Genomic DNA, 12,622 nt, shown 5'->3' with positions numbered 1-12,622 from the left:
AAGTGCTGCCACACGCACAAAATAAGCTGTGCAGACACCAAAACCACGCCGCTTTTCCTCCCTCTCTCTCCCCACAAGCTTCGGAGCTGCCGGGATGAGATGGCAGTAAGAAGTGGTCAAGTGGGAGCAGGACGTTTAATCTTAACAGTTTGTTGTAATCGGCGGGCTGTCATCTCTTCCTATCTCCTTTCAGCAGGTCTGTCCAAGCGGCGGGCAAAGTGACACAGAATTTTGTGTATTCAGCACAGTAATTGCCGCCCATACAGGCAGCCAGCATTTAGGAAATATTCTGCCTCCAGAATTATAATTTCTGATTTGAGTCGTGGAAGAATATACCATATCCCTCTTCATTTCTGCAGTCACTGACTAATGAAACGTGCTGCGGATATTTATAGAACTGCCATTGTAAATAGCATTTGCATTTGGTGCCTTTGAGTTATTTAGTGTGACGGGGCTTTCACCAGGAGGGATTTTTCATTTTGAAAGGGAAAGGTTCCCTTTGGAGCTGTTTCCTCCCGTCGCCCTCGCTGTTTGTGTTGGATGGAGCAGTTCTGTGGGCAGGTGCTGATAATTTAGTGAGGAGGTGACGGGCGCGCGGGGGTTAGCTGAGCGTGATGCGGGTTTTTGGGCTGTGTCACGGACAGTTTATAGGATTCTCCGAGACAATGTCTGGAGTTACAGCAAAGACGAATAGAGAGGAGGGCAGTCATGCCGCAGAGCAAAACAACTGCCAGCCTGCCTTCCCTAGGAAACCCATTGTGTAAATATTTGGGTAGGAGCCTCCAAAGGAGATGTAAAGTCTTGTGATAAAGGGAACTAAAACGTCCTTTCCTTGAGAAAAACAGCTACGATCCAGAAGATCCCATGGGTAACCACAAGAGAGCTTTCCTTTCTGTAGCATCCCTTTATTAGAGAGAACTAACAGGTATGTCAAGCCTTGTTGTCACTAATGGATCTCAAAGCGTCTTGCAAAGGAGGTCAGCATCGCTTTTCCCATCCTCAAAGTGCAGAAGCCAAGGAGCAGAGGAAGCACGCGTGCCTTGTGTATGATCAGCTCTCCCGTACCCTAATCCAGCTCCTCACCCACGCAAACACATTGCTTCAGATCCCCACGTGCCTTGCGAGCGCCATCTGAGTTTGTGTATTGGAGATACGTTATCCCTAGCCTTTACACACTCATGTACATGAATGACAGAGCTTTTCCAAAGCGCTCGTGTTCAGCTCTTCGGGCGCTCGGGGGGCCAGGCCGCATGTGCAGATTCTAAAAGAAGTGGCAGATTTTCAGAAAAATGTGACGTACTGAGCTGTTTCGGGAAAAAAAAAATAAATCTGTTCTGTATTTTGGTGCAGAATTTCCATCTGAGTTCGTGAGAAGTCTGGCCCATGAAATGCATGTGGCCCATATTCACACCCGGCGCGTGCAGCTCCCTGCCATATGGATGAGCTGTTAGCACAGGAGTGTGTAACACAGCCCCATCTCTTCGCACGTCTTGAGAAGCATCGGAAATTGGGGGGAGGTTGGTATGGATACAGCACCCTTGGCTGTCGGAAGGCTCTCCTGGGCTGAGCACTAGAGCCTGGCTCCAGGTGTGGGACAAACCACGTTCAAGCGGCTGAGCAAGCAGCCAGCACAACCGTGAAGCTCACCTGGGAGTTGTCTCACCTAACTTCAAATGTCTGAAAATTCTCTCTGCTTTGAGCGTCCAGGGCGTCTCGACTGTTAGGTTGAAGCAGACACTCGACTTTTTACTTTCTGGAGCGAGGATAGAGGGCTCTGGCCCTCCAGAAGGAAACTGGGGAGCTGTGCTGTAGAGGAAAACTTACTCACTGAGCTCACGGTGAAACCCAGGACTTGATTAGGAGCAAACTCTTCCACTTCCCTGCCACATCGAGCATCCTTCTCTTCAGTCAACAGCTCTGCTCAACCATTGTTTCTTGTGTCTTTGGTGGGATTTTGCTTTTCTGTGGCGAAGGAAAAGCCGTGCCTTTGTGCCCCTGAGCTCTCAGTTTCCCCCATCCTTCTCTGGGTGAGAGCCTTGGGAGTGGAGAACCTCGATTCACTCCTTGCAGTCATCCTCCACCCAAACTCAGGTGCTCCTCAGCTCATGCTTAGTGGCCTCCTGCTCCCACGTTCCCATCTACGGGGCTTCAGTGCTGATTTCCCTTCTCTGGTGACACAGAGAAGCAGAAAGGGTTCCTTGACTTGTCCCCCTAGAGCCAGCCACAGCCCCATCCATCGTGGTGCAGCAGATATAGCGCAGATCGGCCGATTTGCAAAGCGTCAGAAGCAGCATCTTTCATGCAGACAGACTGTGCTAAATCCATTCCTTCTCGCCGTGCTTTGGAACGTTGCTGTTTCTTGCTCTGACAAACTAGGAGGGTTTGTATCGGTCTGACGCAAAAAAGCACATAGTGTGGGCTTCAGGCACCTGGGGGAATAACGAAACAGAAGGGAGGGAGGGAAAAACCAGCATAGTTTATCTTATACCAAGGAGGAAGTCTGTCTTCTACCTTCTTTTCTCTAGGAAAGCATCATTTGCTTCTCTGCACCCGTTCTTGTGCAGAAATGCCCGGGTGGAAACAGCCTGCAGGCCACCAGCTGGGGTCATTAGCCTGTAGCATGAACCTTCAAACCAGGGAGGCACAAAACCAAGGTGGCACTACAGAAATAAAGCGCAAGCCTTGCTGTGCGCTCACGCGCTGCGTGACCAAACTATAAAAACGTTTGTGTTCTTTGACAGCCACTTTGCTGATGGACAGAACTGCTGGGGACCAGCTGATCTGAAAGCAGTGTGCTTTTCCCTCCTTTCACTCCTCTTCCCTCGTCCTTTCCTGTAAGTGATGCTTATGAAATGCCTTGCAATTAGTCAACCATCATGTGCTGCATTTCAGAGCTTCACTTTATTCAGATATTTCATGTTACCAGCTGTTTGAGCTTGGGACTTCTTTAAGCCATGAAAGCACTAAGGAGGTAGGAAACTCTGGGTTGGAAAAGCATGGAGAGCGGAAGAAGCTCCACTTGGAAAGCAAGTGCTTTGCTGAAACACCAAAGCACAAAGCCAAACATCTCATAAATTTCCCCTCTTCCCCCTTTTCACCTGCTTTTATTCTCATTTCAATTTTGCTATAACCGATGGGGCGTAACACGCAGGAGCTGGGCTCTGTTTCCATCCCTGCCATCACGTGTTGCCGCCATGATAAACTCACTGCTTTATCTCCTGCCTTGGGTAAACTCATATTGAAAACAGAATATCCGTGCGTACTCACCATCTCGGGGGTGCAGCAGATGTGTGGATGTAAGAGGATGAGAGCCATGCCAAAGCAGAGCTCAGCCACTCAGTATCTGCTGGGGAAGGCCAGCAAGGAAGGCGTGCGGTTCCCTGTGCCCGCGTTGAACCCGACCCACACCACTCTTATTCCAAGCAGAGCAAACCTTTGCAAAGCCCTTCCACGAGCCTCTGGCATAGCTTTAGAACCGAGCTGCAAGCCGTTGAATAGAGACCTCAGAGAGAGAAATCTCATTCACCAAGTAATGTACCTTATGAGGAGCCGTATTTTGCATAACATTACTTACTGGAGGAAACTCTCGTAAGAAGACAATTTATTGCTGTGGCAGTAACTGGCTGACATTTATGAGAAGCCTTTTTTTACAAGGCTTTCCTTTGGCTGTAATGCCAGGGCTCCAGTTGTGCTGATGGAAAATGAGAAGGAAAGCGATGTTATTTAGCGTGCATGATACTCCAGAGGCATGCTGGCGTGATTAACAACGGGGGTAAAGTCTGCTCGGACTGCATGGGATTGGGCATGCCAGGATTGTAAATTTGGGATGAGTGGAATGGAAAAGCTCATTCTGCCTGAAGTTGTCTCATAATAAACTCTGCATCTTGCATGGCCAACTTGAGGCTCTATAGAGATGTTGGCATATCTGAATTTTTGCTATGGGGAAGAGGCCAGGGCCAGGAAAGGGGGAGATGAATGTGGGACAGAGCTGGCAAGAGGGAGGACAGAAGTGCCCAGGAGAGCCTGGCAGGCTCCCGTGCCGAGAGCTGGCGACCGGCAGCACGATGGCGATGCTGCTGGACATGGCCAAGGTTGTGGACCCTATGGCAATGGCCACGCACTGCCTGGGCTCTCAGATGGGCCAAGTTGATAGAATCATAGAATCGTTTAGGTTGGAAAAGACCTTTAAGGTCATCAAGTCCATCCTCCTGGATGCAGTGGCCCCATCAAGCCAGAGGAGCGGGTGATTTTTAACCCGCAGAGCTAAAGCAGAAAGCCGAGCTGTCCTCAGTTAACCCCCTGAGCCCACGTCTCCCTGCTCTCTGCAAGGCAGCTTTGCATCGGGGGCTCAGCTCAGCTAGTGCCGGGGGCGAGAGGTGATGGGTGAGGGCAGACAGCCTCCCCCCCCCCTGCTAGGCTCCCATGGACCCTCCGCTCCCTTCTGGCGATGCTTTTGGACTCACCATGACAAGGAGTAGCATTAAATTGAGCCGGGGATCCATACAGCACTCAGGAATGTGCCTTGGTGGTGGGTCCCCAGGGGCCTGAAGGGTGCTGCGGGGCTGAGCCGGGTCCATGCTGCTGTGGGTCCAGGCATGCGTGAGTGCCGTGGGGTGAGCCCCACCGGGGAGGCTGCCTCTGTGCCACCTAAGCCGTGCTGAGGAAGGGATTTGCAGGAGCCAAAGAGGCTTAGTCCATCCATATCCCATTAGCAGATAGTAGGATTGTGCCTGTGCCTGTGTGCGCTGAAGGGCTTTGCAGGGCTGAGTCCAGAGCCGTAACCCTGCAAAGCAAAGTTGCTCCTCATTTACGGTGCTCTGTGCAAGAGGAGAGCCAGGAAAGGGCTTGACACACTGTAGAGGAGTTTCTTCAGGCTGTGCCTCATTTATTTCTTAGCATCCCCATCTGCAGGAGCTTGGAAGAAATAGTCTTCTATACCTAAAGTTGTATTGATATTATTTGTTAACAGTTGTAATAAACTATACTGGTATGGAAGCACTTTTGGACCAGTACAATAATATCTTTGGACCAGTATAATAATATCACGAGTGGCTCCTGTGGTACATCTCAAATAGCACACCCCAAGTAGGACAAGCCCATTTGGGGATTCAGGCCCAGATGAGCGGCTGGTGGGACCCCAGGGAGCACCCTCAGCACGGCCCAGGGAGGAGCCTTGCTTGCTCTCTGCTGCCTCTGGGATGGTTGAATCCTTGCTGTGGAGGGGCTTGGGGGAAACTTGTCTGGATGTCTCCTCCACCGGCCAACCTGGCTGCGAAGCCGGAGGCTGGGGTATGAAATGTCGGGGGCCCTGTGCTGCAAACCGTCCCCCCTGGTCCCATTTTCCACACTGGAACGACCTCCTCCCAGCAGCTGCATCCAAGCAGACGCCGCACGCTGCCCTGTGACAGCTACTGGGGTGGCTTTCCTTTTTCTCCTTCCAGCCTTTTCTTTCCCTCAGTGCCAAAAGAAGGGGGATTAATTAAAAAAAAAAACAAACAAAAAAAACCAACCACAAACTGAAAGCACGGCAGCGAGGGAAAGCCTCCAGCTTGCGCCGGGGAGCTGGCAGCCACGTGCCGAGCTGGAACGCCGAGCACCCGAGCTGGAACGCCGAGCACCCTGACACGCGTGCCTCTTCTCTCTTGCAGATGACGGAGGGCCGCAGATGCCAAGTGCACCTCCTTGACGACAGGAAGCTGGAGCTCCTCGTTCAGGTAGGAGCTGCGCGTTTCACCACGCGACAGTTTGCTACGGCTGCGGATTTTGGCCCCGGGGTGGGGAGAGAAAAGGGTTTTCAGCTGGTTTTCTCGGTGACTTCACGCCGTGATTGCCTGCAGAGCTCAGGGAAGCTGCGTTAGTGCTGGGCGGGGAGGATCTGCAAAGACATATCTGTGTGGAGGACTAATTCGGGGTGTATTTTGATTTATTCTGTACCAAACCAGCCCCAGTCACTGCTGGCGAGAAGGAAAGCAGCTCTGGTCATTTTTGACACTGTTACTATATCACTTAGCTGGTTTTTTTGCGGCGTTGCTTAGCTTTGAGGAATGTATTGCATCTGCTTAAAATACCTCCAGCATTTGTTCTTGTCTTTGTTACTTGCCGTCCTAAGCCGCTGGGGTATGATGCCGGGCTCCACGCCGGAGGTGGCTGCGCCCCACGCGCCCACCTGTGGGTGGTGATGCCACGGGCAGGAATTGCTTGAGACGTGACAGAGGTTGGAAATCATGTGTCAAACACAGACATGCGTTAAAATAATTCCATGCTCCATCTGTCTTATTTTTTATTTAAAAACAAAATGGAAAATTAGGAAAAGTGAGAGCCTGGTGCTGGCTGGGTAGCAATGGGCAGATGGAAGCTGTAGTGGCCTGAGCTTGTCTGACGATTTTGGCTCGTGTCTCAGAGATCACCAACGGGTTAATAACAAGAATTAGAAGAATGCCTTTCCTTTTACAAATGCTGCCGGCCAGCCACAGGCAGCCCAAGAAGCAGGAAATGAAACTTCCCATAGCCCCCAAATCCCTGGCCCACGCTGATAAGCTGGGAGGGGGGCAGGATCAGGATCCTACCCAGCGCAGGCAAACCCAAATGGGGATTTCTGAAGGCGACTTGAATCGCCGGAAGCACATTCAGCCTCGCTTTCTGGAAAGTTGCTTAAAAATACCATTAACAAAGTGTTTTTTCAAGTACTTAGTCACTGAGGAGGTGAAATCCCCCAGCTCTTCGAGACACTCAATGAGCGCCCGGATAACCATGAACGAGCCAGGCCAGGGCTGGAATGAGAAAAGCTAAATGAGGATGACTAATTAAAGCAGAATGCCATATGCACCGTCTCCGCACGCAGCGCACGGCGAGCGCCGGACTGCACCGGGCTGGCGGATGCTCAGCAGCTGGCTGGGGGAAGCTCAGCCACCTTCGTCACAAGGATGTGGCACTCGGCTGCCCATTTCGTATACACACCTTTTACAATTTTTTCTTAGGTCACTGAAAAATGAATGGGCTGTTGGAGAACAGCTCTGCTAAAGCACTGCTCACGGTATTAATAACCACAGTTTAAAATATACTGCGGGAAATCTATATGAGCTGCCCCAGCCAACCTTCTTGTTTGGGTTTTTTAATCAATAAACCAAAAAAGCCCCACAGTGAAGATGACAGTCGGGGAGGCTGGTTTGGGAAGCTCTGTGTCCACTTCTGAGTCGGCAGAAACAATATCACGTGATATTAGTTTTTAAGTGTTTGATCACAGCTTCGGTGGGAATTTCTCATGATCAATATAGGAAGAGAATTGCGCTGTAAATCACCCTTAACTAGTCTGCGAGTGACCCATGGCTGGATTTTATTTGTACAATAAATCCTTTCCCTGTTTTCAACTAACACACGAATGGGGAAGGCCAGGAGGTGTGATTATGAAAAATTCATACCCAGAGAAAGCAGTAACCTCTGTTGCGTGCAGGTGACCCCGGCTCTCTGAGCAGCACCCTGCCCCTTTGTGTATGGGGTTGTCCACTGAGGCATCTCAGATGCTTTTCTGGTTAAATGAGGCTTCTCAATGCTGCTAGGTAGCCTCTACTCAGAGCGATGATAGTAAATAAATTGGTTTTGGGTGGAGCAGACGACAGAGGAAGAGGATGTTTGGGTCCCAGTACTGATACTCTTTGCAGACATGGGTACCAGACTTTGGTTTTCTTGCCTGCAAAGCACGGGAAAAGCCACCAGCTTTGGGGTGGTTCTCGGGCTGCTCTGCTCGGGGCAGGAGCGGGCTGATGCTGCCCAGAGGAGCAGTGCTTGGCCCTGGCAGGTCCCAAACCAACTAGGCTCCCTAGGGGAGCAACATGCACTTTGCCAGGGGAAATCTCGCCAACAGAGTTATTGTTTGTAACTTGTGCTGAGATTTCAGATAAAAGTTGCTTTGTAAGTTCTGAGCACGATTATCTTTATTAGTGCCTTATCTCATAGCTGAACTGAATAAGCAGCGGTAAATAAAACCTTCATCCAACCCCCAGCTCCTGGCTGTCACTTCAAAAGCTGTATTTTTCCCTGGGTTTCTTGTCATGAGCTGAAACGGTGGGCTGATTCCTCCATAGCTGTGTTGGGTCTAAGCATCTAGATCTGCATTGGCTTGAATCACTCAGGAGCCGGGCTTTCAAATTCTCGTGTGAAATTTCCTCCTTCCCACCAACCTCAACCTTTCCTGGAAGCTTCTCCGTAGCTAATTTCACACTCCTAGGGCAAGTTTAGGAGAGACCGCTGGGAATCGGTCAAACTGATTTCTCTGCTGTGGGTGAGAACAAAACACCGTCCTCACCTGGATCTGGCTTTAGGCAACCTTGCGGCGCTTGCCTGTGCGATACCAAGCGCTCTGCCGAGAGAAGGGTTCAGGGATCCTGCTGCTGCATTTTGGCATGGAAAAAACCAGCAGCAGCAGCTGGGTCTGATCAAAGGAGGGAGATGGGTACGGCTCCCTCAAACGGAGGCAGGAGGGCTCCTGGAGCATCCTGAAACCACTTGGACCACTCGGGAGCTGAAATGATTTCCTCTCCTGCTGCCTCGAGTGCTGCTGGGCAGACACAGATGCATCTGGGAACGATCAGGGTGTTTGCACAAAGCAGCATATTAAGCAAATGTGCTCCTTTTTTTTGCCTGCGAATTAGCTGTGATCAGACGCAGAGGGGTTATGGTATTTAGAATGACCAGGAGTTAGGAGTCTGTGTGGACACCTTGTGTATATGCTGTACACCAAGCTTCAGGCAGTGGCAATCAGCATAGCTATGTGAGAGCACTAACGGTCTCCATGAATAGGGAACACGAGCAGCATAGGAAGTGTGTTAATGTTATGAATGGAAAACAACTCTTTAACGTTTCTATCACCTATCCGTGGATGGTGAACGAGGACCATACCGCAGGCTGCCGGGGGACGGCCAGTGGTGGCTGCATGCAGGAGTTGGCCTTGGCTCTGTCCGACAGCTCTGCCAGACCAGGTCGAAATGTTTCTCCACCACGAATTCCCTCCCAAAACTACAAAGCCCCCTCAGACTGGCCACACAGCTTTTGCCAGTGGGACCCTCCATGCACAGACGTTTTTATTAGCATTACTGAGCCTAAAAAGTAAGATTTTGGCTCAGAGGCAGCATTTATAACCCCTTTCTGCAAATGCTGGCTTGCTTCGGCGTTGGCACGTAACGCAAGGCCTTGGGGTTACCACCGTCAGGAAAGTGATCCTGGGTTTAGTCAATCAAAGGGTCCTGACTAAAGCATTTTCCTCCCAAGTTGAGCAGCTGCAGAGTGGTACAGCAGCAGCTAAGGAAAAGCAGAAACACAGGCTTTGCGGATAAAAGAAAGCCCTCCCCAATGTATTTTGTCAGCTAAATGCTGAAATTTAGAAGGGCTAATCATAAATGGAGACAGAGGAGGATCATATGGAAATCTCTTCCTGAGGGTCTGAAACTCAAAGCCTGTTTGACTTGGGATTAGGAAGAAGAGTTGCATTTGGTATGTGTTTCATTTGATAAATGCCTGTTGATGATCTGGTGTGTGTGGCAAGTTTACATAGGATATTTTTTTGACAGCGTTTTCTTTCTGAGCAGGAGCAGAGCATGGTTTCTTGGATCTTCTTACAATCTGCGTTTCCTTTCCTGTTTCTGTTTGATGCATGTTTAGTCTCTAATACACTATTTTTTAAAAGTGTTTGGCTTTACCCTGCTAATCCTTTTCAGCGAGCGAGCCCCCTTTCTTGCCTCTGGAAAATGGATTTGCTCACGTTCCCCGCCCTCAGCCTCCCTATCTGCTCTATTACTTCCCGGTGACCGTGTATCATTTGTCTGCTGCACATGAAAGGTTTGCATTACTTTATTTAAAGACTTTTGTGTAATTGGCAATTTGTTCCTTTTCATGTGGGTTTTTATAAACACAGCTTTTTTCCGGGCTGGCTGAATGAGGCGGCCTGGCTCGCTCCCGGCTCTTGTGCCGGCTGCCGGTACCTGTTATCTGACGGCGGCTCCGGCAACTGTCATCGAAAGTGTTAAGCCTCCTAATTCTTTCTCTCTGGAAGAGTTATGGCAGAAATGGAGCTCATCCAAGGCTTATAGCAGAACCGTCTGGGGGGTCTGCAGGGCTCTGAAATTTGGCTGTAGGAAATAACTGGGCATTTTGTTTTTTACCTTCTCCCCAAGGAGCACTGACCCCAATTTTGAGCCAGGGAGAGACATGAGGTCAGCATCACGCTTGTCCCTAGGTATTTGGGTGGTTAACCCACCTGGATGTCCATGTTACCACGGCTTAAGTAACTCCTGCTGCCCAAATGACTCAGGGTGGGCTAGGTAAGCTTGCAGCGTTTCTATCTCCCAGCTGCGATGCAAGTGCATCCAGAAGCACGTTAACAGCCATACGTGTATAGGTACAGCCAAAATTAATGGGATGCGCAGAACACCCCTTTCCAACCTTTTTGCCTCGTGCACTGGCTTTGCTTTGAGCAGGTCAGGAGCCCTTCAGGAGCCCAGGACTTGTCTCCAGTGTGCCTGCCGTGCTTCAGCATCTCACCCCCAGGAGTTGCCTCCAAGCCAGGCTGGGAGATGCTGGTGGCTGTGAGCCAACACCAGGCTGGCGAGGTGCTGGTGGGCTGGTGACCCACTGCTGCACGGATGGCTGTCACCGGCGTGGCCGTCCCGGTGGAGGTGCTCACTTCAGAGCACAACCCATGTCCCTTGCTCCTCGCTGGGGCCAGGCTGAGGCTTGCTGTCCTGGGGAAGATACAGCCTCTTTTGAGAGCAGTAACTCCACTAATAATGGTTAGAGGGAGAAATAAAATGTTCCCCTCTCGTCCCAAGAAGCTGTTAGAGTTTTTGCAATATTTCCAGTATTGCTCGTGGTCAGGAAATTGCAGTCAACAGGGGTTTACCCGCTTTTTCGTGCTGCCTCACTTTTGCATGCCAGTAAATAGGGTGGTTATCTGGGCTGGCATGGTGGAAAACCAGCCAAGGTTTCCCTTTAGGTGGTATTGAGGATGGCACCTACCTGAAGCTGTGTAACTTTTGGTACAGGCTTTGCATTGAGGACCACAGCAATACATCCCATCCTCAGAGTGGGATCAACAAGCCTCAGCATGGGCTGAATGTCCCCTGGGAAGCCACAACAATTGCAGAAAAATGAGATCCAGCCCTGCTCCGCTGCCAAAACTGGGGATCTCTTTAAAAGCACCAGCTCCCGGGCTGATGCAGAAGTGGAGCCGTGCAGCCCTGACCGTAAATGGAGACGTTTGGGTGCCAGTAGCCGACCTCGCCGTGCGGGAGAGGCAGCACCGCTCCCTGCAGCGCTTGCAGGCTCTGCTCCAAAAGCGCTTTTAACCGTCGCTGCGGAAGGCAGCAGCCGCCAGCGCTGGCCTGGGAGCGAGGAGGCAGGAGCGGGGGAGAGGGTGAGTACTGCCCTGCCGGCCCCGCTGCCCTCCCCTGCACCCTGCCAGGAGCAGCATGGTGGATGTATTGCTGGGGTTGCTTATAGGGCATGTCTTATAGGGCATGGAGAGCTGGGATGGGCTGGCAATGGTGCCCCCGGTGAGGGTCCGAGGGAGGGTCCCTGCATCCACCTTTCCCACCCAACCTCTCCATACCTGCAAGGAAGCAACCAGAAAATGTCCCTTCGTCTTAATGCAAGGGCTCAGTATTGGTTTGACAGCTGTCTTTTGAGTGGCTTTGTAGGCTGTGCGTCGGTGTGCTGCTCCTCTCCAAAAAAAAAAAAAAAACCACCATGTTTTTTGTAGGGCAGAAAAATAACTGGAGACCAGGCTGAGCTCATGTGGAGTTTTCTGCTACAAATCTGGCAGGATCCAAATCCTTGCACTGAGAAAAATGTGCAAAAACTGGATTTGGTTCATAATTTAAAATGGGTTGAAGCTGAAGGGGTGCTCAGGTCTGTGTTCTGGAAAGGAGGCTTTATTTTCCCCAACTGCAACATTAGGACTTGATTTCAAAACCAAATCCTGATTTACTACAGCAAGAGTGAGACTGTAGTGCAGCTCAGGAAGTGTTTGGAAAATTGCAAAGTAGATTTTTGAACATCTTTGTCATTAAAAGTTATTGAGACCCACAGCTTTGGATTGACTTGGAAGCTGTGGAAGGATCCTGCCAAGCAGTATCCGAGGTGGGATTTACATCATGGGACAAAGCACAAAATTCCCCCTCCACAGCTTGTGGCTCCTGGCAGATGAACGGTGTGGAGCTGTTTCTCTCCTGCAGGAAAGACCCCTCCCGGCCTTTCAGTGCCTCTCGGGTCTCCGTTTGAGAGTTTTGGTCATTTTGAGCATGGCTGCAAAGGGGGCAAATGTACAGCTGGGTTTGGTCACCATGGGATGGGATGGGATGGGATGGGATGGGGGAGAGATTGCTCTGCAAAAAGGGAGGTGGGAGCCCAGACTGGCAATTCGTGCCTGTGCTCTCACTGAGCAACCAGTAAGCTGTGAGTCAAGAGCTTTTCTGCTGAAAAGTTGGCTGTTTACCAAAAAATAACATTATGAAAATATGTTTAGCATTGCTCCGAGGGCAATGTGGTGCTAGGAGCGCTGTTGGCTTTCCCAGTCAGTGCACCTCCTGCAGTCAAGGTTGCCACATGATACCTAGATGTTGTCTTAAACCGG

The 12,622-nt window shown here is 50.6% G+C and overlaps 1 protein-coding gene across 1 annotated transcript in view; it reads left to right on the top strand.

Moving 5' to 3' along the window:
• Positions 1-12,622, top strand: part of FRMD4A (FERM domain containing 4A) — a 185,939-nt gene that overhangs the window by 48,206 nt on the left and 125,111 nt on the right. Inside the window, exon 2 of the mRNA XM_035889183.1 lies at positions 5,649-5,714. Coding sequence (XP_035745076.1) covers positions 5,649-5,714 — 66 coding nt within the window. The remainder of the gene's footprint in view (positions 1-5,648; positions 5,715-12,622) is intronic.

This window comes from Egretta garzetta, unplaced genomic scaffold (assembly GCF_000687185.1).
Source record: "Egretta garzetta isolate BGI_Z169 unplaced genomic scaffold, ASM68718v1 scaffold291, whole genome shotgun sequence".
NCBI classification, from domain to species: domain Eukaryota; kingdom Metazoa; phylum Chordata; class Aves; order Pelecaniformes; family Ardeidae; genus Egretta; species Egretta garzetta.
The sequence above is the reverse complement of the archived record's forward strand: the minus strand, read 5'-3'. Positions and strand labels throughout refer to the sequence as shown.